The sequence below is a fragment of the Nannobrachium achirus genome (assembly GCF_963921795.1).
Source record: "Nannobrachium achirus genome assembly, chromosome: 10".
Classification (NCBI taxonomy): Eukaryota; Metazoa; Chordata; class Actinopteri; order Myctophiformes; family Myctophidae; genus Nannobrachium; species Nannobrachium achirus.
The window spans coordinates 4,722,899-4,750,822 of NC_137819.1; the positions used below are offsets into that span (position 1 = coordinate 4,722,899).

The 27,924-nt window shown below is 43.6% G+C and overlaps 2 protein-coding genes across 3 annotated transcripts in view; one reads left to right on the plus strand and one right to left on the minus strand.

The window, feature by feature from the left end:
• The window catches only part of otud6b (OTU deubiquitinase 6B), a 29,254-nt gene extending 12,154 nt beyond the window's left edge, over positions 1-17,100 (minus strand). Inside the window, exons 1-4 of one of the 2 annotated variants that reach the window (XM_080734818.1) lie at positions 16,844-17,100; positions 13,113-13,261; positions 10,750-10,854; positions 2,017-2,217 (exon numbers count right to left, since the gene is read on the minus strand). In XM_080734818.1, the coding sequence (XP_080590944.1) occupies positions 2,017-2,217; positions 10,750-10,854; positions 13,113-13,261; positions 16,844-16,913 (525 nt within the window). In that variant the 5' untranslated portion in view covers positions 16,914-17,100. The remainder of the gene's footprint in view (positions 1-2,016; positions 2,218-10,749; positions 10,855-13,112; positions 13,262-16,843) is intronic. The other variant, XM_080734819.1, reaches the window with a different exon arrangement.
• Positions 17,101-27,152: 10,052 nt separating this feature from the next.
• LOC308292663 (tubulin-folding cofactor B-like) lies at positions 27,153-27,893 on the plus strand (the record flags this gene model as incomplete). Its single annotated transcript, XM_080735061.1, has 1 exon — positions 27,153-27,893. The coding sequence occupies one exon, from the start codon at positions 27,153-27,155 to the stop codon at positions 27,891-27,893; it is 741 nt and encodes a 246-aa protein (XP_080591187.1).
• Positions 27,894-27,924: the final 31 nt, after the last annotated feature.

A 27,924-nucleotide genomic window follows, 5' to 3' on the forward strand; every position in this document is an offset into this window, starting at 1 on the left:
CACAGAATGCATGCCAAACTAGTGCGTAATGCCTGATCAATGGTTGTGAATGTGATAAGGCTGCTGCTCCTCCTGCGCGACATCATTCATTATCATTAATGTCTGAAAAGTAAGGTGCCAAGTTTGCGTGCAGTACTTTAACTCTCCTACTGCCAGATTATTTATTTATTTATTGGGTCTGGCGCCATCAAAAAGCGGCTTACCTTTGCGACGTTATAGTAGATAGACAGACAGACATTTATTTATTTTTTTTTATTTTTTTTGGTTGTGCAATAGTGCACTTTGGTCTGCCAGGCAGCAGAGGGCGGCGTCATGCGAGAATGAATGTGAATTGTCCTGCTATGTGTTGCCGTACATTCAGAGCAGTCACTGGCTACAGAGCCTCCGGGCCAGAGGAAATCAACAAGGAAGTGAATTGTTCTCCGTTGATCTAACGACGCATAATGGATTTTTTACACCATCACAGCGGAAAATGTGTTTACAGTAAACGGCCGCGCGACCCCTCATCAGCTTACAGTCATCAGACGAACGAACCGAACGAGCGCTGTATTGGCATCGAGGTTCTGTAAAAAATGGGGCGAGCGTTATCGTTCAAAGCGTGGGGAGAGTTAATGGCAAAGCATAGGCTATGTGATGGAGAAATCACAAGTCATCCAATAAAGACTACTATGTGAATTGTGAATAACTCTTTACCTGCTGTCGCCCTGGGGTTGTGCACTTTTCGGGGAGCCTCTGAAGAGGCTTAATATTCATATCAATATTCATTCAATTTGTTCACGCATCCAGTGTGGAAGGAAGACAGACAGACAGACAGAGACTGGGCATATTAAATTGTCTCTCTGTCTGTCTGTCTGTCTGTCTGTCTGTCTGTCTGTCTGTCTGTCTGTCTGTCACACGCAGATACATAATTCCGTAATCAATTAATTCAATAAGTTGGGAAATATAATTTAAGCAGGATAAGAGGCCTATGCCACACCAAAATCAACACAACTCCAATACCCGCTCATCATTTCACAACAAACAAAACTGTGGTGAATAGCTTGATGGTGGTGATGGCCCATCCGTGCGACGCATAGGATCAAAGGCACTTATATTGGGTTGTAGACGCACCGCATGAATTAATCGATGGGATGATGTCATGGTTTCTCCCATATACCAGATAATTAAAACAGTGGTTATTTATATGCAATAAGAATGCATGAAAAAACAGACTCGTCATCAATGAGTTTCCACATTTCCTTTGGGAAGGTAAAACAAAAACAAGAACCTGTACAAAACAGTGAGACAAGACTGACAGCTCCGTTGGCATGGCGCTTCTTTTTTTTTGGCGTCCATCATATAAAAAGTAATTATTCATTCATTGTCATCATCAATAGCACCTTGTTTATTGTCAGTTGTGGAAAAAGTAGCCGCATTGTGAGCTTGTAAAACGTCTATTTTCAAATGGCCAAATGGATGGTTTTGTAATAATTTTGTAATAATAAATGCAAGCACAAACTTAGAAGCTTAAATGCCTCAGCTCCGCTGAGTCCGCTCAATTAGATTGACAACACGCAGTGGTGCAGGACGCGCGACGGAGTGAGACTTTATGAAGTGAAGTGATAGGCCTACCGCTGAGTAGGCCTATTCTTTTGTTTGAGACACCCACAAATCGCTGATCCTCGCCGACTTTACTTTATATTATGGCAATGCCTTCTTTATTCCCTGCAAGCCGAAGATTGATTAAAAGAAAGTTGCAGACATTCGTTCAAAATTTCTGACTTTCATTCAAAATTTCTGACTGGCCAAAGTTTAATTTGGCAGCTTAGAGGTGTTAAGTCCTCAAATTGTCACTTTAGAAATGTGCAGATACCCTCTATAGGCCTACACTTAAACTTTGAGTTGGTTTGTTTACTGTCGAGTGAGAAAACAATGCTGCACATTAAGTTAATCATCTGGGGACCCTTCCCCCAAATCATTTGGGGACCCCTCTGGGGGTCCCGACCCACAGGTTGAGGACCCCTTGCTCCACAGTACCTGTGCTCTCTGGGCCAGCTGGTCCTGGACGGCGCGGTACATGCAGTGTCCGTCGGAGGAGATCTCCTTGAGCTGCAGCGTCCTCTGGCTCAGCTTCTGGGTGACCTTCAGGCCCTCCTGGTGCCTCAGGCCCTGCAGGTTGTCCACCTCCGCCTCGGCGATGCGCTGCTCTCGCTCCCTCTCCTGGGCCGCCCGCTTGTCCTGGAGCAGGGGTGGGGGCCGTCACAATTATTACATAATCGTCTAATCGTGATCATTTGACATTATCGCAATTGTTTTTGTCATAATCGTCATAACCGTGAATGTTGAAAAATGTCCGAAATAGTGGAAATAGCAGATCTACAAGCTCACAACGCGTCGCATCGCGACGCGTTGTGAGCTTGTAGATCGGCTATTTCCACTTTCAAAGTTATTTTTTTAAGTAGTAAGTTGTCAAATATGTCAGTAATTTCTTTGTATATTTAGGTTATGTGTCATATCTACCATGTACAACTTCAAAGCCTAAAAGCCAAACAGAAATGTAATTATCAACGACAAATCCACAATTAAATCGTTTATCGCCAATTATTTGAGTGACAATTAATCGTCATGTAAAATGTCATATCGTGACAGCCCTATACACCCCGTGACCACAAGACAACTACCAGTGGCGTAACCCCCTTATTCTTTCCCTGGAGGATATGTGTTTCAGTTAGGGACGGGAGATCATGGGACGATAAGCGATATTATCGTTTGTCGCGATTAAAAAAACACTCAACATAATCGTATCGTGGAGATTTAAAGCTATACTGTGTAAGTTGCTAAACTAGTGGTCAGTAGCGGTGTTGCTTTTTTTGGCCGTTTTTCGCCCGGAGTCGTCGCGGACCACCGCCGCGGACCACCGGAGCGGCGCCGCAAACCACCGCGACGATACGAATCCGTGGAGGGGTAGAACGTAATTATCTGGCCAGCATTTGGGGATTAAGAGGTTAAGAATCCTTCACCATGGTAAACACTGTAGCTGAGGGAAGCTACTTCCTGAAGATACGGCAGATACGCTGTGATTGGCCGGTAGTGTATCGTGTGTGTATGATCCGCGATGTGATTGGCCAACGTATACGCAACGTATACAGACTAGAGGGTCGCGGCCCTTCGGGCCGCTGACATCTAGTAAAAAAAAAGAAAAAAGTAAAAAAAAAAAAAGTTTAAAAAAAAAGTTACAGTATTTTCTGGACTATAAGGCGCACCTGACTATAAGGCGCACTGTCAATGAATGGTCTATTTTCAAACTGTTTTCATATATAAGGCGCACCTGACTATAAGGCGCACATAATAGACGCTACCATTGCGTTATGCATCCAACAGATGGAGCTGTGCTAAAGGGAATGTCAATGTCAATGAATGATCCATATATAAGGCGCACTGGACTATAAGCCGCACTGTAGTTTTTTGAGAAAATTAAAGGCTTTTAACACTTTGAGTGCCAGCCCCCCCTGCCCCCCGTCCCTTACCAGTGCCACCATTAGGTCCCATTCATTTCTGCCCCAATTCCAGGGAATAAATTGGAAATGATCCGATATTCACATCGGAACAAAAATGGGAGGTTTGGTAAAAGAGGATTTTTTTTTTTACCAAAAAAATTTTGGAGTGATTTCGGTGAGTGGTTTTGGAGATAGGTGCTCGAGAGTGCGCACTGCGCAAACCAGTCAATAACCTCAGAAATCTAGATTCTGAGATATTTGAGTTCAAAGAAAAAAAACTTTAGGAAGCCATAGCAACAAATTGGTAAATGGTAACGGAACACAAGTACCCTTGACAGAAAGAATGACATGCCTACTTTCATTATGTGCAAAAAAAGTTAAAAAAATATTGTACCATCGTCTAGTTTCAAGGGGGCAAAGTGAAAAAGTATGAAATGACTCAGAAGGTAGAAATTGCCTTACATTTTGATAGAACTATGCACTGTGAATTCACTGTGTTTTTACCTGGTCTAGAAGGTCAGGAAGACAAAAAGTCAGAAAAGCGATGTCAACCTTTTATTTTATGGCAACATCGAACCCTAACCCTGGTGAGTACCTCACACATCCAGCATGAACATATTTATGTTCAACAATATTTACAAATATTTCCAAAAAAAAAGAAATCACAAATATGACTTCACAAAAATAAAATATAACTGGATAAAAGTAAAATAAAATAAATGTGCAGCAAATAAAGAATAAATAAAATAATATAAAAGTCAGTACTGTACTGTACTGTATTCTCAAAAAAAGGCATTCAACAAGCCAACATTCAGGAGTCAAAGGCACCACAAATAAAGGTCAAAGATGGTACTGTTCACCGTGTGTGTGTGTGTGTGTGTGTGTGTGTGTGTGTGTGTGTGTGTGTGTGTTTGTGTGTGTGTGTGTGTGTGTGTGTGCGTGCGCGTGTGTGTACCTCAGGTGCCTCAAAATGGCCTGGTACCTGTTCCTTGCCATTGTTCTGGGAAAGTACGGCATGGCAATGTTTTTTTGACCACTGCATGGCAATCTCCGGCTTGTGAACGATAGCTGTGAGGAAGAGAAGTCCCAGAAAGTTCTTCAGCTCCCCTAGAGTGACATTGGTCCAGGCAGCGAACCTACAGTGTGTATGACCTATGCCTGACTCCTCCGCTCTCGCTATCTCCGCCATCATACTGTCCTCTGCGTTGTCATTGGTCTGGTTGCAGATCGGGCTCCCATCCTTCCTCCATCCAGTCAGACTCCACGGGCCCTGTATATGATAGAAATAAATACAAAATACTAAATGAACGTGCTTCTGTATAATTTGTATGTTCTTTAGCAAAGGCTGTCGCACAAAAGTAGTGAAAACAGCAGATCTACAAGCGAGGCGTTGTGTGCTTGTAGATCGGCTGTTTTCACTAGTCTAAATAATTTCAAATGTATATATACGTGGCCACTGAATTCTATAGGCTCTGCTTTGATACAAATTTGATACAGATTTGAGATCGATTTGATAGATTATTATGTCACACACACACACACACACACACACACACACACACACACACACACACACACACACACACACACACACACACACACACACACACACACACACACACACACACACACACACACACACACACTGATTGTATTACTAAACTATCTATCTAGGTATACACACACAATAAAAAACTAAACTATAAAGAAATGTATTCTTACTGGAAGAAGTTGGAGGAACTTCATACACCTACTACAAACCATGGATTGACATCTAGACCTACTGCACATACAGTATGAAACAGAGCTGATACCTTTATGTACTATGAGGAAAATAATGCTGCTATTTGTACCCTGTATATATATAAAACTAGACCAGGTCAACCTGGTTGTGCCAGACCCCGGTTCTGCCAACCCTCTGGGCCTATAAATTTAATGGTACATTTATAGGCTGTCTGTCCCTTTATAGGCTGTCTGTCCCTCCCTCATGTCATCATCATTTGTGACATTGTGATGACATGAAGGCTTTGTCTGTCGGTCTATCCCTCCCTCATGTCATCATCATGTCATCATCATGACCATCTATGGAGAAAAACCGGACAGACCGACATTTGCTTATGTAGGCCTACCCATTTCATGGGTCTGGCAATGACAATGCGACATAGCTCTGTTTGAACAATGCTGTACCCCCTCCAACTGTATATTTTCAACTGTTTTTTGCCAGACCCATGAAATGGGTAGGCCTACATAAGCAAATGTCGGTCTGTCTGTCCTGGTTTTCTATATAAAGGGTATATATGATGATGACATGATGATGACATGCCTACAAAAGGCATGATGTCATAAATGATGATGACAGACAGGGGGTCTGGCACAACCAGGTTGACCTGGTCTAGTTTTATTGTATGTGTGATACTTGCTTTGGCAATGTAAACGTATGTTTTCTCATGCCAATAACGCTCCTTTGAATTGAATTGTATATTACCAAATGCACCCTACGTGGAAAAAAAACAATAGCAGGTCAGGCTTATTGACATCGGTTATTGATTGATTGAAGAATGTATTACAAGCTTGCATTAGAGTAGACCTACAGATTCATGGCTCATTTCCACAGGAACACACTTTATGCATATCATACAGTGGTGTGTTCTAGACTTTTTTTGAGGGCATACGATCAGCTACTATTCGTTTGGCCAGGGCAGACGCTATAGTACATAATCCCTATCAAATACGCTACTTTGAAAGGTTCACGAGGGCAGACGCCGTTCATATTTTATTGTTCCTCCATCACGGAGGTATAGAGGCCGGCGCCTGGCGGCGCGGCGAGGTGTGGAGGGTAGTCCCCGGTGAGTCCCCAGAACACAGCACTGATCTCATATAACATTGAAAGACAGACAGACGTATAGAACATATTGAAACGTAAAAAGCATAGCTTTATAATGCTTACCCGGTTCGCTGATCGTCGTGAAGTCCACGCACGGCCTCATTTGGGTGTATTAGCGCCCGCTGCAACTCCGCTCTCCGGGGCCATACCTATCGGTGCAGCCGGTGGGCGCCGTAAGATGATACACTGCTCCAAACAGCCTGCCTCCGGTCCGGATCACCGCCGTAGCTCCTCCGTCCACTGTGGATGGCTGGCGACGTTCCTTGGCTCCCCCGACACAGCAGCAAAAACACAGAATTCTCTTCAAATCGCCGGCATCAGCGTTCAACGGCATCACCGTTCATCCTCACGCGTCGCCTCAGTCAAGTCCCAAACGCAGCCGCGCAGCAACAAACGAAAGTCCAACTGGTGCTTCGGGTTTTGATTATGGTCGGTGGCGGCGCTGGGCAGCAGCAGGCTGCGGGCTTGGTGGTGTCCACGGCCACGGGGCATGGTTCGGCTGCCTGCTTGGTCTCCATGTGCGGCCATGACTTGCTCTCTGATCAGCGGAGGTAAAACCTCTACCTTCCGATCTCTCTCTCTATCTCTATCTCTCTAAATAATACTACATCTAATGATTTTATAACTAATTCTAGCTCATTCTCTCAATATATCTCTCTCTCCCTCTGATTGCTGTGTGTCCAGACGGTAAAAGTCACTGAACTCGTCTTTGAGACCCTTGTTTCTGGGGGGAACCGGCCAATCAGCATGCTTGAATTTGGTCACATAAGCGTGTGATGTCATGCAGGGGCGTCAATTGGGTATGGCAGGGGTATGCAGCTGCCATACCTTGACAGGGGGAAATAATAAAAATGTACTTTTCATCGTGCCTGTTGCTAAGGTATGGCAACATGACTGGTGTCTTCACCAGACACCAGTCATGTTGCCATACCTTAGCTTGTTCTGAACTGACGCCACTGAATTGTCATGCATGACGACCGTCCCATCGTCCAAAAGGGCTGTATCTTGGTTACCGCATAGATCCAACACTGTACTACTGTAATATGAAAAAAAAGCATCTGGCGTCATATGACGCCAATATTATTTTCTGGCATCATTGCCAAGGTCGTGTCGGACGTCATATGACGCCCTGGCACTGAAAGTGTTAAGTGCGCCTTATAGTCCGGAAAATACGGTAAATAAAAAATAAAATAAAAAGTTTAAAAAAAAAGGTAAAAAAAAAAAAATTGTGGCGGAACTATTGTGCCGCAGCGCACGTTTCCGGTCGGACATATTTGACCGCCGGACGCACTTCCGGTTAGGAACTCTGTGTGCCACGTGATCATATATAGATGCTCTCTCAAACTGTCAGCCTATTACAGTTATAATGGCAGAGAAGGATTTATATGGATCTTTTTAGTTTTTTACCTGGGATTTATTCAGCTGGGCTGGAACCAAATGGACCCCTAAAGGATTATTTTGTTCCATATTATAATGGCCAATGGAATATAATCTGTCAGCAAACAGGTAGGAAAAACGTCTGCTGTTGTAATTCGATACACTCCCCTTCTCTCTCTCTCTCCCTCTCGCTTGCCCCCTCCCCTGTTGCCTTCTCTCTCACGCGCATAGCGAATTTGTGTGTGTGTGTGTGTGTGTGTGTGTGTGTGTGCCCCCTGTGCAGCTGACCTCTCTCCCTCTCCCTCTCTCTCTCTCTCTCTCTCTCTCTCTCTCTCTCTCTCTCCCCCCCTGTGCATCTGACCCCCCCCCCCTTCCCTCTTGTAACCTGAGACTCTCTCTCTCTCTCTCTCTCTCTCTCTCTCTCTCTCTCTCTCTCTCTCTCTCTCTCTTGCTCTCTAGCGAATGAGCGGACGGCATAGGGTTGTGGGCGGTATTCCTTACGCTCTTCTCCCTACCCAGTACGTTCTGCTCCCTACCGTTGAGTTGAAGTAGAGTTGGAAGGGATGCAGAGTGGGCGTGAACGGGCTTGGAAGTGGGATGCGGCGTTAAGCCAATTGTAAATATAAGATGATGCAGATGACGTAATTTTTCCGCGAAATCCGGTCCCCGGCCAGGATCATAGAAAACATATAAAGAGAAGGCTTTAGAAGCTGAAAATAACGGAGTGGGTGTTCTAAAACTTTGTTCTAAAAAGCGATTTAACAGTTAGGACAATTTTAAGATTTGTTTTATAAAAAAAGTTACATGGTATAACTTTAAATTATCGTCATATTGTCCTCCGTCATGCACTGGGATCAATTCACCTTTTATTTGCAGAGCTGCATATCTGGTACCACTTAACACCTCTATAGTTGGTAAAAAGGAAAGGTACTTATAATATACGTACTTGATAGCCTTTTTTCACTCTCTATCAAATGTCTTTGCCAAAAGATAACAAGTAGCAAATCCATTGAGAGGCCCATAAAGAGACTTCATTTACTCAAACAAAGACATTTTGATCCCAAGGCTGGCATGTTTACAGTACAAACTGCACTCGGCTGGGCGCGGCCATGACACTTTTCTGGGCCCACACTGTCATGTGACTAGATGACGTAAACGTCTTCAACAGGGGGTCCGGGACCCCTAGGGGGTCCTCAGAGTTACTACAAGGGGGTCCTCTAAATCTTTGTGTGATAGAAACTTTTTTTTTTCTCCTATTTTCTATATGAACAACTTGAACCCTAGCATCCATATTCAGAGAACTTTAGCAAAAAATAGCAGATCTACAAAAATAGCCAATCTACAAGCTCACAACGCCTCGCGCTGCGAGGCGCTGTGAGCTTGTAGATCGGCTATTTTTGCCAAAGAGCTTTGCTGCAGAGGGGAGAAAGAGCAGTCTAAGTACAGAGTGAAAGATCAAGTTTTATAAGTATTGACTGTTCAAGTGGTTAAATATCTGAAAACACAAATTGACATGAATCCAAAATACGCCAATGATCGTGCTGTCAAACGATGAAACCAGGCCCGGCGCTACAGGGGGGCCTGGGGGGGCATTGCACCCTCAGTTGTAAGTTGTGCCCTCTCAGTTTAAAGTCTATGTAAAGTCAAGAAAATATCAAAAACAACACAAATATTGGCTGAATATTATTATTGTCATAGAGATTACAATAACAGTATTGAAACACAGTTTAATCCGCAATTTAAAATCACCCAAAACACAGCGCAGTAGCAGCGGCTGTTATTTCAGCTCCCAAAACCTGGCATCTGTTGTAGGTATTATAGATAATAAAAAGAACGTTCATTATTACTAGCCTATATAAAAAAATATGTGCCCCCTTACAATTTTCAAAAGCCCCCTTAGTCATTAGGGATGGAGCCCTTTAATTTGTATTGATAATGAGCACCTTATCAATCCTGCTTATTGAGCCGGGCTTTTATCAAGCCCACTATTGAGTGTTTTCTAATATTTTGAGGAAGTTAAGGGAGTGAGATGACAAATTCTGAACATAACTGATATCTTTTTTTATTGGCCAGTTCAGTTGTTATGAAGATGACAGTTGACAAAAGTAACAAATATTATCATTAATACCATTAGAACAACCTTTCATTAATGTGCAATAAGTGTTAAATGGCTTGATATTATGAATAGTTCTGTAATAGCCTCTTGTCTTGATTGTTTAAACGTGACATCATGGGCAGCTATGCTCGTTAACAAGCTTGATAAGCCCAAAGCTTATTGATACCGGGTAATCAATACATCTGTTATCGGGTTATTGAGCTACCCTTGTTTAGGGCTCCATCCCTAGTCATTTCATCCTGCAGCCGGCCCTGGATGAAACCATATGGAATCTATGAAGAGGTTGTGGGGGGTCCCTGCCTGGGCTTCATCTCTCTCTCAACTAAGGGGTCCTTGGCCTGAAAACATTGAAGACCCCTGCACTAGATCAGGGGTTTTCAAAGTGGGTGACGGGGCACCCTGGGGTGCCGTGACGGCAGTCCAGGGGTGCCACGAGATCATTTGATAATTTGGAATTTATCTGGACACTTGAAGAAATATTTAGTATCATTTTAAAAGTAAAAGTTATTTCCGGTCAGTTCTAACCAAAATGTCTATTATGTCAACGTTTTCCTCGCAACATAATCACTAAAATATCGTCACTGTCAGGCAGAAATCTTTGTCGCACAAAACTAGTGAAAACAGCCGATCTACAAGCACACAACGCCTCGCGATGAAAGGCGTTGTGTGCTTGTAGATCTGCTGTATTCACCAGTTTAGTACATTTTATAGATGATAAATACAAAAAGAAAGGTTTTGGACATACAAGGTTTCCACCCGACAACGACGATATGCTATAAATATAAGGTGCCGGGAGTGAAAATTATAATGTAGGGGTGCCTCGGATTAAAAAAATATTGACGGGGTGCCCTGAGACAAAAAAGTTTGGAGACCCCTGCACTAGATGCACAGCTCACCCGTCTCTTCTGGGCCTTGGTGACGCGCGGCTGTTTGGAGTCCTCTTCTTGTTCCTCACCGTGGTCTATCTTCACCGACCCCACTCCATTGATCACCTCCTCCACCTGAGCACATGCACCAAAGCAACAATCTCACGGCTGGATAGGGCTGTCACCATTATGACATTTTACATGACGATTAATTGTCACTCAAATAATTGCGATTAACGATTTAATTGTGTTTTTGTCGTTGACAATTACATTTCTGTTTGGCTTTTAGGCTTTGAAGTTGCAAATGGCAGATGTGACACATAACCTAAATATACAAAGAAATGACTGACATATTTGACAACTTTATACTTAAAAAAAGAACATTGATAGTGGAAATAGCCGATCTACAAGCTCACAACGCGTTCAAATATTTTTTAAATATATGAAAAATGTTCAACATGGAAACGATTATGAAACATAATCACGATTATGTCAAAAAAATCACGATTAGACGATTATGTAATAATTGTGACAGCCCTACCGCTGGAAATACATTCTTATGACCGAGAAGTCCTAATGTCCCTTCGCACACACGTACGCACACACAGAAACAATTCAATTCAATTCAAAGGAGCTTTATTGGCATGAGAAAACATACGTTTACATTGCCAAAGCAAGTATCATACAGATACAATAAAAACTGTTGAAAATGGGGAAGATACATTAAGTTGGAGGGGGTACAGCATTGTGTAAACAGAGACATTGTGACATTTTATATATGTACAGGGTATGTATAGCTTTTCGAACAAATAACAGCATTATTTCTTCTCAAAATGCATTTAAAGGTTGCAGCTCTGTTCCATACTGTATGTGCAGACTGCAGACACACACACACACACACACACACACACACACACACACACACACACACACACACACACACACACACACACACACACACACACACACACACACACACACACACACACACACAAAGCGCTGATTCCTAAACAATTAACAATGATGTAAAATTATGTTTTAGTATTTTTTTATATTGTTCCTGCCGTCAGCCAGGGAGGAAATCACAGATTTAGGCTTTAGCCTTTGCTTTTATATGGAATCCTGACACTGTTAAGATACTATAAAAGATCCTCAGCGTCATCAGCACCGACACCCTAGGTGGGGTAGGCGAAAGCGCTTTTCTGTGTGGAGTTTGCATGTTCTCCCCGTGTCTCCTACGGTTGATACCCTCACAAAAAACATGCAGTAATCCTGGTCTCTATACTGCCTCCCCCTGGCCAGCCGTGGCGCCTGATGGAGGGGAAAGGAACTGGTTGGAATAACGTGTTCCTTCCACGCGCTACGTCCAAACCGGGGAAATCAGTTGTCAGGTGAAAAGAAGCAACTTGGACTACTCATGCATAGAAGGAAGCATGAGGTCAGTCCGTTGTCTCCCCAGGCGCGGCAGAGGGAGAGCAGAGCCCAGGATTACAGCTTAGGCAATTGGCACTGGGTGAAAAAATGGTTTACAAAATCGTGGGATAAACATTACCAAAAAAGGAAATACTATAGAAGTTGCTTCTGAACATATTGCTAGACCAGTTCAAATGCTCTAATCTTAAAATATATAAATAACAGAAAATAGCCCACCTCAAAGGTTTCAATGCATCGCAGACGCATTGTTGAGAGCTTGTCGACAGGCTATTTTCGCTGCGCAACATGCCTGCATTGAAAGGTGGTTCTCAACCTTTTCAGGTTGTGACCCCCAAAATAATCATATTTTAAGAGGGGACCCCCCCCCCCCCCCCCCCCTGACGAGCACTAAGAGTTAGGGCTGTCACAATTATTACATAATTGTCTAATCGCAATTATTTGACATAATCATGATTATTTTGTGATAATCGTCATAATCGTTTACATGTTGACACATGTTTATATATGTTCATTTATTTAAAAAATAGTGGAAATAGCAGATCTACAAGCTCAAAACGCGTCGCATCGCGACGCGTTGTGAGCTTGTAGATCGGCTATTTCCACTATCAATGTTCTTTTTAAAGTGTAAAGTTGTTAAATATGTCAGTAATTTCTTTGTATATTTAGGTCATGCGTCATATCTGCCATGTGCAACTTCAAAGCCTACAAGCCAAACAGAAAAGTAATTGTCAACGACAAAAACACAATTAAATCGTTAATCGCAATTATTTGAGGGACAATTAATCGTCATGTAAAATGTCCTAATCGTGACAGCCCTACCAAGAGTTGAGGCATTACATTTTGTATAACACGGTTCTATTGTGACAATAGCCGATCTACATGCTCACAAGCGAGCATGTAGATCGGCTATTTGCGGCCTGAAAAAGGTTGAGAACCACTGACCCTAAACTGAGGTCTACCTTTGTGTTGGCTGCAGACGCCAGCTGTCCCAGCTCCTCCTGGTGTCTGCGTTGGAGCTCCTCTTCCAGCTCGGCCACCTCCTCCATGAGCTGTTTCCTCCTCTTCTTGTCGTTCTTGGGGACGGCATTTTTCATGCTCTGGATCTTAGCTGAAAACAGAGCGCGTATAATCACACTAGGGGTGTAACGATACGTTTTACATGACGATTAATTGTCACTCAAATAATTGGCGATTGACGATTTAATTGTGTTTTTGACGTTGACAATTACATTTCTGTTTGGCTTTTAGGCTTTGAAGATGCACATGGCAGATATGACACTTAACCTAAATACACAAAGAAATTACTGACATATTTGACAACTTACTACGGTACTTAAAAAAGAACATTGATAGTGGAAATAGCCGATCTACAAGCTCACAACGCGTCGCATCGATCGGCTATTTCCCCTATTTCTGAAAATGTAAGAACATTTTTCAACATTCACGATTATGACGATTATGACAAAATAATTGCGATTATGTCAAATAATCACGATTAGACGATTATGTAATAATTGTGACAGCCCTAATCACTAGGGGTGTAACAATACATTTTAATAGCGATTCGATACATATCACGATACATGGCTGACGATACGATACATGGACGATATTGGTTCATTCATGGCGATACGATACGATTCGATTCAATTATTTAAAATCGATATAGTAACTATTTAGCAAAGAAATGAAATCTGTGTGAAAGGTGTGGATAGTGCAGGTTTTTTAAGGGAAGCATGTATTATTATGGATATAAATAAGTAAACACAGTGATTATCTGCCAAATACAAGGACAGTGTATATTGACTAGGGATGTCCCGATACCACTTTTTTGCTGACCGAGTACAAGTACGAGTACTTCATTTTGAGTACTCGCCAATACCGAGTACCGATACGAGTACAATTAATAATACAAAATGTCTTTGAATTAGGTTTTTTTCTTTTCTTTTTTTTTCAGATGTTCCTCACTTTTGTAACTTTTGATTGTAAACGTTTCTTCTTTTCCGATGACCAAACATATATTGACATCTTTCCTCAATCAGAGAGAGAGAGAGAGAGAGAGAGAGAGAAAGGCAAAGCGGCGGAACACACAGGGTACTCGGGCGCTTTGTGAGCAGTATCTGGCGAGTACCGATACCGCAAAATAGGCCGGTATCGGGGCGAGTACCGATACCACGAGTACCGATACCCCATCCCTAATATTGACAAACCTGCACCTTGACATGAACCCAGAGATTACACACATTTAGCGATAGACCAGTGTAGCTATATGGAAAGGAAGTATTAAACCCCTCCTTTTAATGTTCTTAAAAATGCTAAATATAATGCACGAGTAGGTAGTATCGATACAATCCATTCTTTGCACTGCCGATTCGATACGATACAAAATAAAACAATACGATTCGATTTTAGCTGTTTCCATTTTGATATAATTTATTTTTTTTAAGTTAAAAACGATATTTCGATACAGTTACTATATCGTTACACCCTTAATAATCACGGCGCTGATTACCAGCTGTTATGGCGGAGCACACAGCGTAAATCCTTGTCTTCTGTATTAGAGCAGTGGTTCTCAACCTTTTCAGGCCGCGACCCCCAAAATAATCATATTTTAACTGGGGACCCCCCTCCCCACCCTGACGAGCACCAAGAGTTGAGGCATTACATTTTGTATAACGTGGTTCTATTGTGAAAAATAGACGATCTACATGCGGTGCGAGGCGTTGTGACCATGTAGATCGGCAATTTTCATAATTTGGCCCATGTTTAATTTGTCATTTAAGAGGTATTAAAAGGTCATTAAATTGTCACTTTAGAAATGTGCAAATTGAAATATGTGTGATACTTTTTTGTCATTTTGAGAGGGAGCTAACTCCTTATATGGTTATGGCTGAGTCATAGTGAAGTAAGCAAAAGTAAGTACGTAAAAACATTTCTGATTCTGAACGTTTGTGACTGCTCCAGATGTTCCATTATTATTTGTCTTTCACCGATTATTATCTTATTATGATGATATTATGATCTCACGTGTAAATATTTTTGTTAAAGCACAAATACTCATATACCCACAATAACACAATATAAGGTATTCGATCAAATAAACTATTTTGTCCATATGCTCCTGTGTCCCTTCTATCCTACCAGGTTAGTAACTTCTCACATTGATTGATTGATTGATTGATGGGCAGCAGTGGCTCAAGGGTAGAGAAACCGTCATTAGAACACGGAGGGTTCCCAGTTCAATCCCGGGCTCCCCCAGAGTTAGTGTCGAGTTAGCATGGTTTCCTCTGCCATATGAATGAGTATGTGAATGGGTGAATCTGAATGTAATCATTACTCCAAACAGCCCAAAACAAACTAATTAGGGTCCTGCTTAACCTTCCCTATCAGACTCACCTCACCGCTACTCACCAGTTAAGAGTGGGGTGGCTCAAAGTAACTTGCAATGGGCCTGGTGTACAACTTAAGATACACTACACCACTAAAGATACCCATGTACCAGGCAAAATACTTTATAAACGTTAAGGATGTCCACAATTACAACACCAGAGGCAGCGCCACAGATCACGTTCAACCCAGAGTCAACTCAAACAAAGGGTCAAACTCGTTCTTCTGCTATACCACCAAAATGTGGAATGCCTTACCGAAGGCCTTAAAGGAGTGTGGTTCCCTAGCATCCTTTAAAATCGCCCTGAAAAAACACTTACAGGCGGCAGCCGTTCGCAACTGGCAATACAAAACCTAGCCCAGCCTTACCCTCCCCTGACCCTTCTTTGTATTTAGCAACTGTATATATTTTTTGCACTGTTTTTTTTCATCCTCCTGACCATAGGCCTATCTACTGCATAGTACTGTGTTCTATCCGTCTGTCATTCAATGTTATATCAGATACTTCAATGGTTTCCAGTGTAAATAAGCAAAGTGCTTTCCTAGGATCTCCTTTTAGTAGACCTTGTACCAGCGAACTGTGCTGTCATGAAATTGTACTTTTTTCTATGCAAAATTATAATAAAGTCTTCAATTAATCAATTATTACATTCACCCATTCACACACACATTCATAAGGCGGAGGAAACCATGCATGTAATGCACAATCTCTGTAAAACACCTTGGATAAAGGCGCTATATAAATGCACCCTTTACCATTTATTACTGTGCTTTAAAGCACGGGACAGATTCAAGGTCTGCTAATAGGATTTAAACCCCTGAAAGCACTTTGGCTTTACATTGGGGTCCTTTTCCTTTGTAGTCAATTCTTTGAGAAAAGGCACTGCTGAGATTCGAACTCAGGATCTCCTGTTTACTAGACAGGCGCTTTAACCAACTAAGCCACAGCGCCGTATCGTTCAACCCCGTTCTATTACTATAAATTACAATTACTCAATACCAACAGAGGAAACGGCTTTATTATTAATCATAATTGTCAGGATACAGAATATGCAATTAACCTTAATACGCCCTATACTCCTGTTCATACAATGTACAGCGAAAATAGCAGGCTCGCAGTCAGAGCTTGTATGTCTGCTATTTTCGCTGCGTTTGACCATTTGCTGACATGCCCAAAAAAGGGACCATGAAGTTTGATATCGTCTTAAAGTGCAGAAACACCGTGTTCAACACTGAGACATAATATAAAACACATAACGCAGAAGAACATGAGGATAAATCAGATGTATGTATTTATTTGTACCTTGCAGATCCTTCTTCTCTTTGCGGTGTTGCTTGGAGAGCTGCTCCTCTGGTGTCTCTGCCTCCTCCATGATGACACACACGGTGGCTCAGATTATTTAGAAACACACTCTGACGACACGGATGGTGTTCCTGCACTACTAGCATGCAGCCTGGATACCATTAAAACATCCCAACATGAAGCCTGGAGATGGTAAAAACATGTAAAACAACACGTCTGTCTCAATGTTGTCGATACAACGTGTGTGTGAGGGCTATGTTCTGTGAGCAAATCTAGGCTAGCAAAGATAATACTTCCGGTGGTCGATCTCTTCAGAATAAGAGTATGCCTAAAGCCATTGGAAAAATCAAACCTCGCGCGGTTCGAAGTGAAGCGGTGAATTTGTATTCTATGTGTTCTAAAGCTATGAAATCTGTGTTCTAGATCTATACATTCTGTGTTCTAGATCTATACTTTCTATGTGCTTTAGTTCTATATTTGTATGAATTCTGAATGAATGAATGATTTTATCTGGAGGGCCAAATTGTCATGTGAAGCTTGACCAATCCTCAATTCTGCATGCACGGGACATGTACGGACAGACAAAGCCACTCCTAGAGAATCTATGGGAATCCTCAAAAAAACATGCACGGGACAGACAAAGCCACTCCTTGGAAGCGGCTTTCACCGCTTCAAAAATATTAAAATAAAATAAAATAAAATAAAGTATAAATTATATTGTATTTATTTTATTGATGGATAAGTTTACATCTTGACATCAGTGTATTTCGGAACCGGTCTGTAGAGATCTCCATATGGGCATAAAATGGACGCAGACAGACAGATACAGCTATCTCCATATATGGGCATAAATGGACACAGGCAAACAGATGTTCAATACGGGTCCTATGACAATAGGTGGGTTTGCATTAAAGAATGGGGCATTCATTCCCTATTTACATCGTTCCTGAGTAGGCCGGTCCCCGACTAGACACTCGGCCGCCCGACAGACAGATACAGAGATCTCCATGTAAGGGCATAAAATGGACGCAGGCAGACAATACATATATCTCCATACAGTATATGGGCATACATGGACACAGGCAAACAGATGATCAAAACAGGTCCTATGACAACAGGTATAATGGGGTTTGCATTAAAGGGCAGAGCATTCATTCCCTATTTCCCTATTTATCTTTCCCGAGTTGGCCGGTTCCTGACTAGACGCTCGGGCGGCCGAGCTTCTACTTTTTATAGTAAGTGCTCCATGCTTCTGTGCCAATATCCAGTGATAAATCTAGGATCGACTGGGAGAGGGATTTGAACATTGCAATTCCAGAGGATGTATGGGAGTCAATTCTGAGCAATATACATTCCAGCTCCATAAACGCTAGACACACTTTGGTTCAATTCAAAGTAGTCCACAGACTCCACTACTCAAAGTCAAGGTTACACGCCATATACCCTAATACCTCTCCCTTGTGTGACAAATGTAAACTGGAGACAGGCACACTTGCCCATCAGTTCTGGTTCTGCCCAAAACTAAATTCCTACTGGTCTCTCATTTTTGATTACCTATCAAAAGCCCTTAAAAAAACCATTGACCCTGATCCACTATTGGCTATGTTTGGACGTGTTACCTTCAATCCTTCTATTAAAGCTGTACTGTGGAAGCTGCTCAACTAGTGGTCAGTAGCGGTATTGCGTTTTTCGCCGCGGACCACCGCCTCCGCCTCGCCGATACGAATCCATAGAGCCGTCTCCTGTCATTTTTAGACCAGGATTGAGGGAGTAGCATGCAAGATTCCTTCACCAATGTAAACACAGTTGCTAAGGGAAGCTATTTTCTGAAGAGACAGCAAGACTCGCTGTGATTGGCCGGTGGTGTATGATCGGCGCTGTGATTGGCCGGTAGTGTATCATGTGGGAGATGACATCATTTTGCCGGGAAATTCTCCCCCCCTCACAACTCATAGAAAACATATAAAGAGAAGGCTTCAGAAGCTGAAAATAACAGAGTGGGGGTTCTAAAACTTTAGCGATTTAACAGTTAGGACAATTTTAAGATTTGTTTTATTAAACTAGACCAGGTCAACCTGGTTGTGCCAGACCCCCTGTCTGTCATCATCATTTATGACATCATGCCTTTTGTAGGCATGTCATCATCATGTCATCATCATATATACCCTTTATATAGAAAAGGAACAGACCGACATTTGCTTATGTAGGCCTACCCATTTCATGGGTCTGGCAAAAAGTTACATAGTATAACTTTAAATCGTCCGAAGGCCGAGCGATCGATCCCTTTGCACATTGTTGGCTAAACGTCTAATTTTACAACAATGCTGAATCTAGCCCTTCATTCCAGCAATGGCTCAGAGACCTGGGCAACGTGCTCCATATGGAGAGAATTCGGTACTCAATTATTAAGAAGGACGATCTCTTTATGAAAATATGGCAGCCCCTGCTGGATAGGTGGTCAGTCTCCTGTGTGAGAGCCCGTGATCGGGGTGTCCCCTCAAATGCCTGAGAACAGTCTGGGTTTTATTTCCCTGAATCCCGCTTATATTATTATCTAAGGTTTTCCGTCCTGGATGCTGTCAACTACTTCTTTTACTTTTATTGTTCTTTCTTTGGCTGCCTTTTTTGTCTTTTTGTTTTGGTCTGTCTTTGTCTTTTTGTCTGTTTTTTCGTGTGCTTCCTGTGTAAAAGGGGAAACTGACTTTTTGACCCGTTTTGTATTTTGCTACATACCCCCAATAAAAACTATATTAAAATAAACCTTGCACTACTGGAACAAAAGTTGTACTGACTCTAACATACTTTTCCCTGAGAGGGTTGCTGTGGCGTCTTGCTGTGGCTCCCATTATTGCTTAAAAAAAAACATATTTCACCCAGAACATCTCCTGGACAGGGACAGGGACGTCTCCCTGACACTCCAAGTCTTGTCTCGTCGCCTCAGCCAAAGCCAGTGGCTTGCCTTCTCTGCTTCCTCTTAGAGTTCCTTAGTGGCTTTGCTCAGTCTGGCTCCCCGTAGCCCCACATCTTTGAGCAATCGTGACGTCGAGCTGCCAACAAAACCCCTGGCTCCCACCTCCACCGGGTATGTCCTCTCGGTCCAACCGCTTTCTCTGCACTCTGCCACCAGGTCCGCATATTTTGCCATCTTCTTCTCATAGGCAGCCTCCAGTCCCTCCTCCCTCTTTTGCTTAGTTCAGCGATGTTTTTAAACATTTTCTTATATGTCACACTCACAGTTGACTGCGCTGAATCCGGGAATAGTTACCCTTCCTCTCCTGAGGTCAGCCTCAGAGCCCGTATTAATTAGGCGGATCAAGTCCTTCTCAAATTTGACAGGGTGCCACGTGTCTCCACCCGTGGAACACGTAATGTCAGTGATATTCTCAAAGTAGTGGCACAGTTCCGTCAGCCTCGTGGAGGGTATGTACTCGTAAACATGCACTTCATCACACAGCGACAGCGACACAAGTATTCCAATAAAGCCAGAGGTAGGCGGATTGGGCTGAATGGTCACATTCAGCGGTGTGTGTCGCCTGATAGCGAGCCACAGATCCCGGATGAATTCAGGGTGCAGCACAAAGAAAGGCTGAGCAGGGTCTTGCCTCCTGCGCTCTACATACGGCAGGAACACAGCTCCATCAGCGTGCCACTTGGTGAGGTTGGGGTACGAAGGTGCGTTCTCCCAAACAAGCAAGGCAACGCCGCGGTACAAAGAGCTGGTGTTGAATTGAAATCTGGGCTTAGACGCGACGTGTTCGTTGACAAGTCGCACAGTCGTCCTGGCGCCGACATCTATCTCGTATCCCAATGTTGGAGCGTGGTTGAAGCGCACGACTGCGTCGTGGTCATTTATTTCCTCGCCCAGACCTGAGTTTAGCAATGCGCCGGAGGAGGACACCACAGCACAGCTTCTGAATCTCGTTTGGTTCAGGGAAATGGATGGCACGATATCCGTCCACCCTAAAGATGTGAAAGGCTCCTCTGATCCGTCTACTGTCCTCAACGTGACCAGCCTCTTCAAATCGCAGAGTATCGCTTTTGCTGGGTCCTTGGCAGACATGATGAACAATAATATAGCCACAAGAAGAAACAGCGCCGCCAGGATCACCGCCACTAGGATCCTCTCATAACGGCGTGCCATGTTGAAGTCGATCGTCACAGGGAAATACAGTTGAATTAGTAAATAAGTAAATAAGATAGGTAATATCTTGCAAATATGAATTACTAAACACCAACTGCAAGTATTCTATCAAAGTATTGACTTAAATAGGAAGGGTATGGCATCGATGAGTCGATGACATCACTGGATAGGACGGACGGGGAGACAGACATTTGCTTGTTTATATATATAATATATAATATAGGCTATAGCCTGTGTCTTCCGTGAGGAAGAAGCCCAACAAATCCACGGTGAGGCCTTTAGGAGGGCCATTCAACTGCAGCAGCTGAATGGAATGTTTGGATTGGGGTCTGGTGCGGCGCACGGGTTCTGAGCCTGGTGAGAGCAGGTGAGGACCTGGTGAGACGTAGGAGGAGCCCGGCCAGGAGTCAACCCATAGAGCCTGGTTCTTCCACGCGCCGGAATGGTGCCCCCAGTCCCGGCAGAGTAGTTCCGGTGCAGCACATTGAGTGACCCTGTCTTTCCCTAATAGGACTGATCGTGGATAGCTACTGGGACGTAGGTCGGGACTTGATCAACCCCGGCTGGGTCACCTGGGCGAGGGTGTGTGATGTTGCGAGACCCGAAACACCCGATGACCCCAGGCTGCATCACTGATGATACGTCCCAGGTGCATCCTTGTGATGTTTTTTTACACTATATATATAGGTCTATATATATATATATATATATATTGTTATTAAAACATTTTTTACACATAAACATATTTTTGAAGCGGTGGAAACCGCTTCCAATGAATGGCTTTGTGTGTATCACGCCCATATATGGTCATTTCAGTCCAGAATGAACAGGTTTTTTCAAAAACAGAATGTCCGTTACCTCCAATGAATGGCTTTCTGTGTATCACGCCCATATATGGTCATTTCAGTCCAGAATGAACAGGTTTTTTCAAAAACAGAATGTCCGTTTAATTACCATATATGGTGATCTCAGTCCAGAATGAACAGGGTTTTTCAAAAACACAATGTCCGTTACCTTATGTCCATATATGGTCACTCCAGGCCAGAATGAACAGGTTTTTCCTGTCCCGTACGTGTAAAATATCAGTCCAGAATGAATAGGCTTTTTCAAATATGCAATAGGTCTCACTTATTGCATAGGTCTCACCTATTGCATTGGATTGGTGAAGCTTCACATGACAATTCAAACCTATAGGTAATAGCATGGTTTATACTAAATAATTATTAACTTTGCTATAGTCAGCATGGAGAGGAACATGTACAATTTGATCGTCTCATCAAATGACTTGGTTTCATGTGCTATTGGAGGTTTTATCTGTCCACCGCTTCACTTCGAACCGAGGTTCGTCTTGTTTGTTATATGGCTTTGTTTAAATGATTAATTATATTTTAATGAGCATATCGTTTGCAAATTCAACGTTTTCCAATGGCATTAATTACTAGCATTTTATTTTGAAGGCAAATTAATCAAACCGGAAGTTTAATATGCTCTAACACCGGATATTCTATATTTGCTCACAGAACGCACCTGTGTCCACTTCTTCCTCTGCCTTTCCCCATAGATAGAAGAATGAATGTGTCGTTACCGCCGCCTGCTGGATCCGTAATGCTTAAAGGAGTAGTTCACCCTCAAAATGACTTTTTTTTCTATTGATTACTCAAGCCATGGAGACTTGAATTCAATATGGTTCCTGTAAGTGACTTTTCAGACCGTTTTAAAGGAAGTTAGGGATTTACGTTCCTTAAGGATTTCGGTAGGTAGGGCCTAATAATTAGGCCCTTACCTACCTACCGAAATCCTGAAGGACTTTTGAATACCTCTAAAATGACAAATCAGGCCCTAATTTGTCATTTTAGAGGTATTCGGTAGGCCCTACCTACCGAAATCCTTAAGGACTTCGGTAGGTAGGGCCTTCCACATATTAGTGGTATAGCAGGACAACATATTGGATCTTTTTAACATAGATCTGGAGCACATAGAATCAAAACTAGACCAGGTCAACCTGGTTGTGCCAGACCCCGGTTCTGCCAACCCTCTGGGCCTATAAATTTAATGGTACATTTATAGGCTGTCTGTCCCTTTATAGGCTGTCTGTCCCTCCCTCATGTCATCATCATTTGTGACATCATTGTGACCAAATATGGAGAAAAGAGGGAGGGACAGACCGACAGACAAAGCCTTTTGCTTTATCTGTCGGTCTGTCCCTCCCTCATGTCATTGTGATGACATGAAGGCTTTGTCTGTCGGTCTATCCCTCCCTCATGTCATCATCATGTCATCATCATGACCATCTATGGAGAAAAACAGGCATGTCATCATCATGTCATCATCATATATACCCTTTATATAGAAAACCCGGACAGACCGACATTTGCTTATGTAGGCCTACCCATTTCATGGGTCTGGCAATCATATATCTAGAACACATAGAATCAAAAACATAGCTCTATAACACATAGAATCAAAAACAGATCTAACACATAGAATCAAAAGCATAGGTCTAAAACACATAGAATCAAAAACGTATAGAATCAAAAACATAGATCTAGAACACATAGAAACAAAAACATAGATCTAGAACACAGAATCAAAAACAGATCTAGAACACAGAATCAAAAACATAGATAGAGGAAATATAGAATCAAAAACATAGATCTAGAACACATAGAATCAAAAACAGATCTAAAACACAGAATCAAAAACATAGATCTAGAACACATAGCGCTTCTTAAACAATTGACTTGTACAGTAAGGTACACTACATTAAGGTACAGTACAGTAAGGTACAGTATACTGTACTGTACTGTTCTGACCTTTTAATCGATACGATACCCTTTTCGATACCTGGGACTCGATACGATACCATTTTCGATACTTTTTATTTATTATTATTATTATAATTATTATTTGCCTTTTTCTATGGGCTATTTTATAGACGTTGGATCATTATCATAATAATAACTAGACCAGGTCAACCTGGTTGTGCCAGACCCCCTGTCTGTCATCATCATTTATGACATCATGCCTTTTGTAGGCATGTCATCATCATGTCATCATCATATATACCCTTTATATAGAAAACCCGGACCGACATTTGCTTATGTAGGCCTACCCATTTCATGGGTCTGGCAAACATTTTAGGCTATTCTCGGCTATTTTCACAGTAACGAGTGTAGCCTACTAAAGCAGTCATTAAACTTTCAGTAGCCCAACTGTTACAGATGCGACCGGCAAGGGGTGCATTCAAAAGTATCGAAACAAGGTATCGTTCGTTTTTATGTGAACCGATACTCGATAGTATCGACGTCAGTGAATCGATACCATTAAAAGTATCGCCGACGATACACCCTAGTTCTGACAGACAGGAACATATTGAGAAGGAAACTATTGTGCAGACTAGACACACACTCACACTCAAACAGACTCTGGGTGTAGCCTTTCTCCCGGGTGAGGGTGTGAGCCGCCCTCTTCATCCTCTCCTCCTTGCTGTCCAGGTAGCGGGAGGCCTCAGCCTGCAGCAGGTCAAGCTTCTCTTGGCGCCACTTGTCCAGTTCAATCACCTCACTCATGGAAGGGTTGAAGCGGAAATAGGTGTCGGGAGGGAGGAGGTCTTTCAGTATGGCGTGGACCACCTCGGTGTCCGAGGTGGTGCTGATGAAGTTGTCGAGTTTGGTCCTGAGGCTGGTGGAAGTGGCGCTCTGCTTGCCGGGGGTTGTAAAGTGGCCCGTTCCCACCGACACCACACATTCCACAGGCGTCTCGGGCCACAGCCTTTTGCACTCGTGGATAGCCAGTGCTGTGGGGTTGTTGATCACCAAACCTCCGTCCTGGTGGATATCGTCCCCCAAGGTTAACTCCTGGAAGTATCCGGGGGCAGCTGTGGAGGCGCGGACGGCCTGCCACAGCTGGTGCTGACAGCCTCCTAGGTAGTTGGAGTGTACCCCGGGCGGGAAGTTGTAGTTCCTGAACACATAGGCCTTCAGCGGCGTGCCCTGGTTCACTATGGTGCTCACCGCTGCCACCTTGGGGCATTTGGGGTTCCTGGACGTCTCCACCATGCGACCAGTGCCCAATCTGCCCATCAGCTCTTTGAGGGTGCTCTCCCAGGTCTCTGTGCTGTAGTAGGAGTGGCTCCAGCCCATCTTCATCGCACCAATGATGACGTTCTGCTTGAAGACGTCGGGGCCCAGCTTCCTGTACAGTTCATCACATTTGCTCACTGGGAGTTGGTACATGCCCAACATGAAGCCTAGAAGTGCTCCTGTGCTGACGCCACAGATATAGTCAAAGAGCTGGTAAATTTGTTTTCCTGTCAGGGATTCCAGCCTGTGCAGAGTCTGAAGGGCGACCAGACCTCTCATACCTCCCCCGTCTATGGTCAGAATCCGTATTCCCCGGCCTTTCACAGGGTCGTTGTGTCCGACCAGACTGAGAGCCTGGCTTACCGCTGCCCTCAGATCTGGGTCACCGCCATGCCTCAGACGCAGCAGACATGGAACCACTTTCTCCTTGACTGCCACACCACAGGTCTCTGGAAACTCCATCAGGTGGGAGTTTAAGTCCTCCACCCTGTTGATGTAGGCACTGGGATCTGAGCCCCTCTGGAGAGAACGGACCAGGCCCCGGGTTCGATTGTCCACGCTTTCCTGGTCAAATGTCTTTTCCCTTTGCAGGCGCGGGCTCTTGCCTTTCTCCCCCGTTGGATGTTTCCCCTCTGTGACAGCGGCTTCAGCAGACGGTTTGCCTTTCTCCGTTTCTTTTTGCTCCTCTGTGACGGTGGCCTCTCCAGCAGCCTCTTTTCCTTGTACATCCTCTGTCTTCCCCTTAGCAGTACTACCAGACTCTGTTGACCTGAACTTGGATGCCAGGGGAGAAATGTAGCTGCTTAGATAGTTCTGGAGAGACTGAGCTGACTGAGGTGAGGACATGGCGCTTGTAGCAGGAGGCTCTGAGGCCAATTCATCAGTCTTTGGCACAAGGTCACTAGTTTGTTCCTTCTCACCCTGGGAAGAGGAAATAGATGATTTGGCACCATCGTCCGCCTTCTTCTCTGAGGGGCTGGGCTGGGAGGGTTGTGTGGAAGCAGACCAGCGAGAGGTCGATGTGTTCAAACACCTGGCGTTAGTATGGGTTCCTTGAATCTGTGGGCTCTGGACGTGCTTCCACTTGAGACTGCCAAACCTGTGGCTAAAGCGCTGCTGTACACAAAGACTGTAATGAGGAGAACGAAAGGTAGACAGCGGAAGTGATGATGTCAGTTTCTGAGCTTGCACGTGCCACAGATCAATGGCTCTGCTCACTTTCAACACCCAGGTTATTGGAGTCAGTCTGTAACTCATTGTTTTACAGGTCTTTGAGGTCAGCAGTTCAATGGGTTTATTATTCCAGCCAGACAAACATCATGTGTAGACACCATGTTATGAAGCAGTGTTCTTCATAGGAGCTCTCTGACGCGAGTTCGCTTCTCTCCGGCAAACCTCTGAGGATGTCTGTTAAGACTCTTCAACACCTAATGCTCTATCTGGTGGTGTTGTGTTCAGCTGGACTAGCTCGGACAACTGGCGCTTATCTAACTGAGGAGCTGGTCTATATGCTTCTGGTGACGTCATATTGATGACGTCACTCTGACCATATACCGTTCAAACCTGGTTGCCATTGAAGAAGGCAGAATCACTGCATCAGTACCCCACCCGTAGCGAATGATGCCGACTTTAAACCATCTCATGTTATCATCAACAATGTGACGTCAGTATTTCGTCATCACTTGCATCACCATCATCAACATTCTATTTAATAGAACAGATTGTTTCTTATTATTTTATTACTGTCTAATAAAATCTATAACACTGGGGAAAACGCTGAAAGGCATGGGGTCTAATAGCAGTGTGGTTTGATTGTGCTTTTTCTTATGTAAATTGTGAAGATGATATTGGCTAATTGCGAAACCTGGTAAAACACCTTATTTGGCATCTGTTGCATCTTGCCCTCATCCCCTCGCTATTAAACAAGGTTTAATAATAGTAGCAACACCTCACCACTTGTTCTACAATTTTACCGACATCAACATACATGGTCTGAACACACAAAGTTCTCTCACCGTCAAAGGAAGACATACAGTACACAGTTTTCTTTTGCAGGCTCGTTGGAATTCTGCTTACGTATTGAATGATGGACGGTGAAATGGCAGTCATTTCCAACCCCGTGGTGGCTGTGCGCCTAACATCTACCCTCTCCACCTTCGAGCAGAGTCGCAGATTCAACAGAGGTATCAGCATTGCAGAATTAAAGGGTAAGTTGGAAATGATTGTGGGCACACCAGCCTCCTGTATGGACCTGGAGCTGTTCAGCGCCAGTGACACGTTCCTGCAGAAAATGGATGACAATGAAGCCTTGCTAGGTTCCTACCACGCCGACGATGACTGCAGAATACATGTTACTGACCGCAGTGGAGCTCGGGAAGGGGAGTTCAGTGACCTGTCCCAAGTGGAGAAATTTGAAATATCAGATGAGGCTTATGGGAAGAGACCAGATTCCTTAAGGTCATTCTTAAAGAAACACAAGGCTGGACGCTTCAACGAAGAAGAGACGGAAAAGAAGGAAGCGGCACTTGCTGCTAGAGAAGATGAGGAGAAGGCCGCTGCGGATAACATCGCTGTTGGCAACCGCTGCCAGGTGCAGGTCTCGGGGCAGCCCACCAAGACTGGCACAGTTATGTATGTCGGTACAACAGATTTCAAGCCAGGCTATTGGGTGGGAGTGAAGTATGACGAGCCCCTTGGGAAACATGATGGAAGTGTGAGTGGGAAGCAGTACTTTGAATGTGAGAGCAAATATGGTGCATTTGTGAAGCCCCAGACTGTGACTGTGGGAGACTTCCCTGTGGAGGATTATGGTCTGGACGAGATGTAAAACCAGGATATTGCTTTCTCAAAGGAAAGGA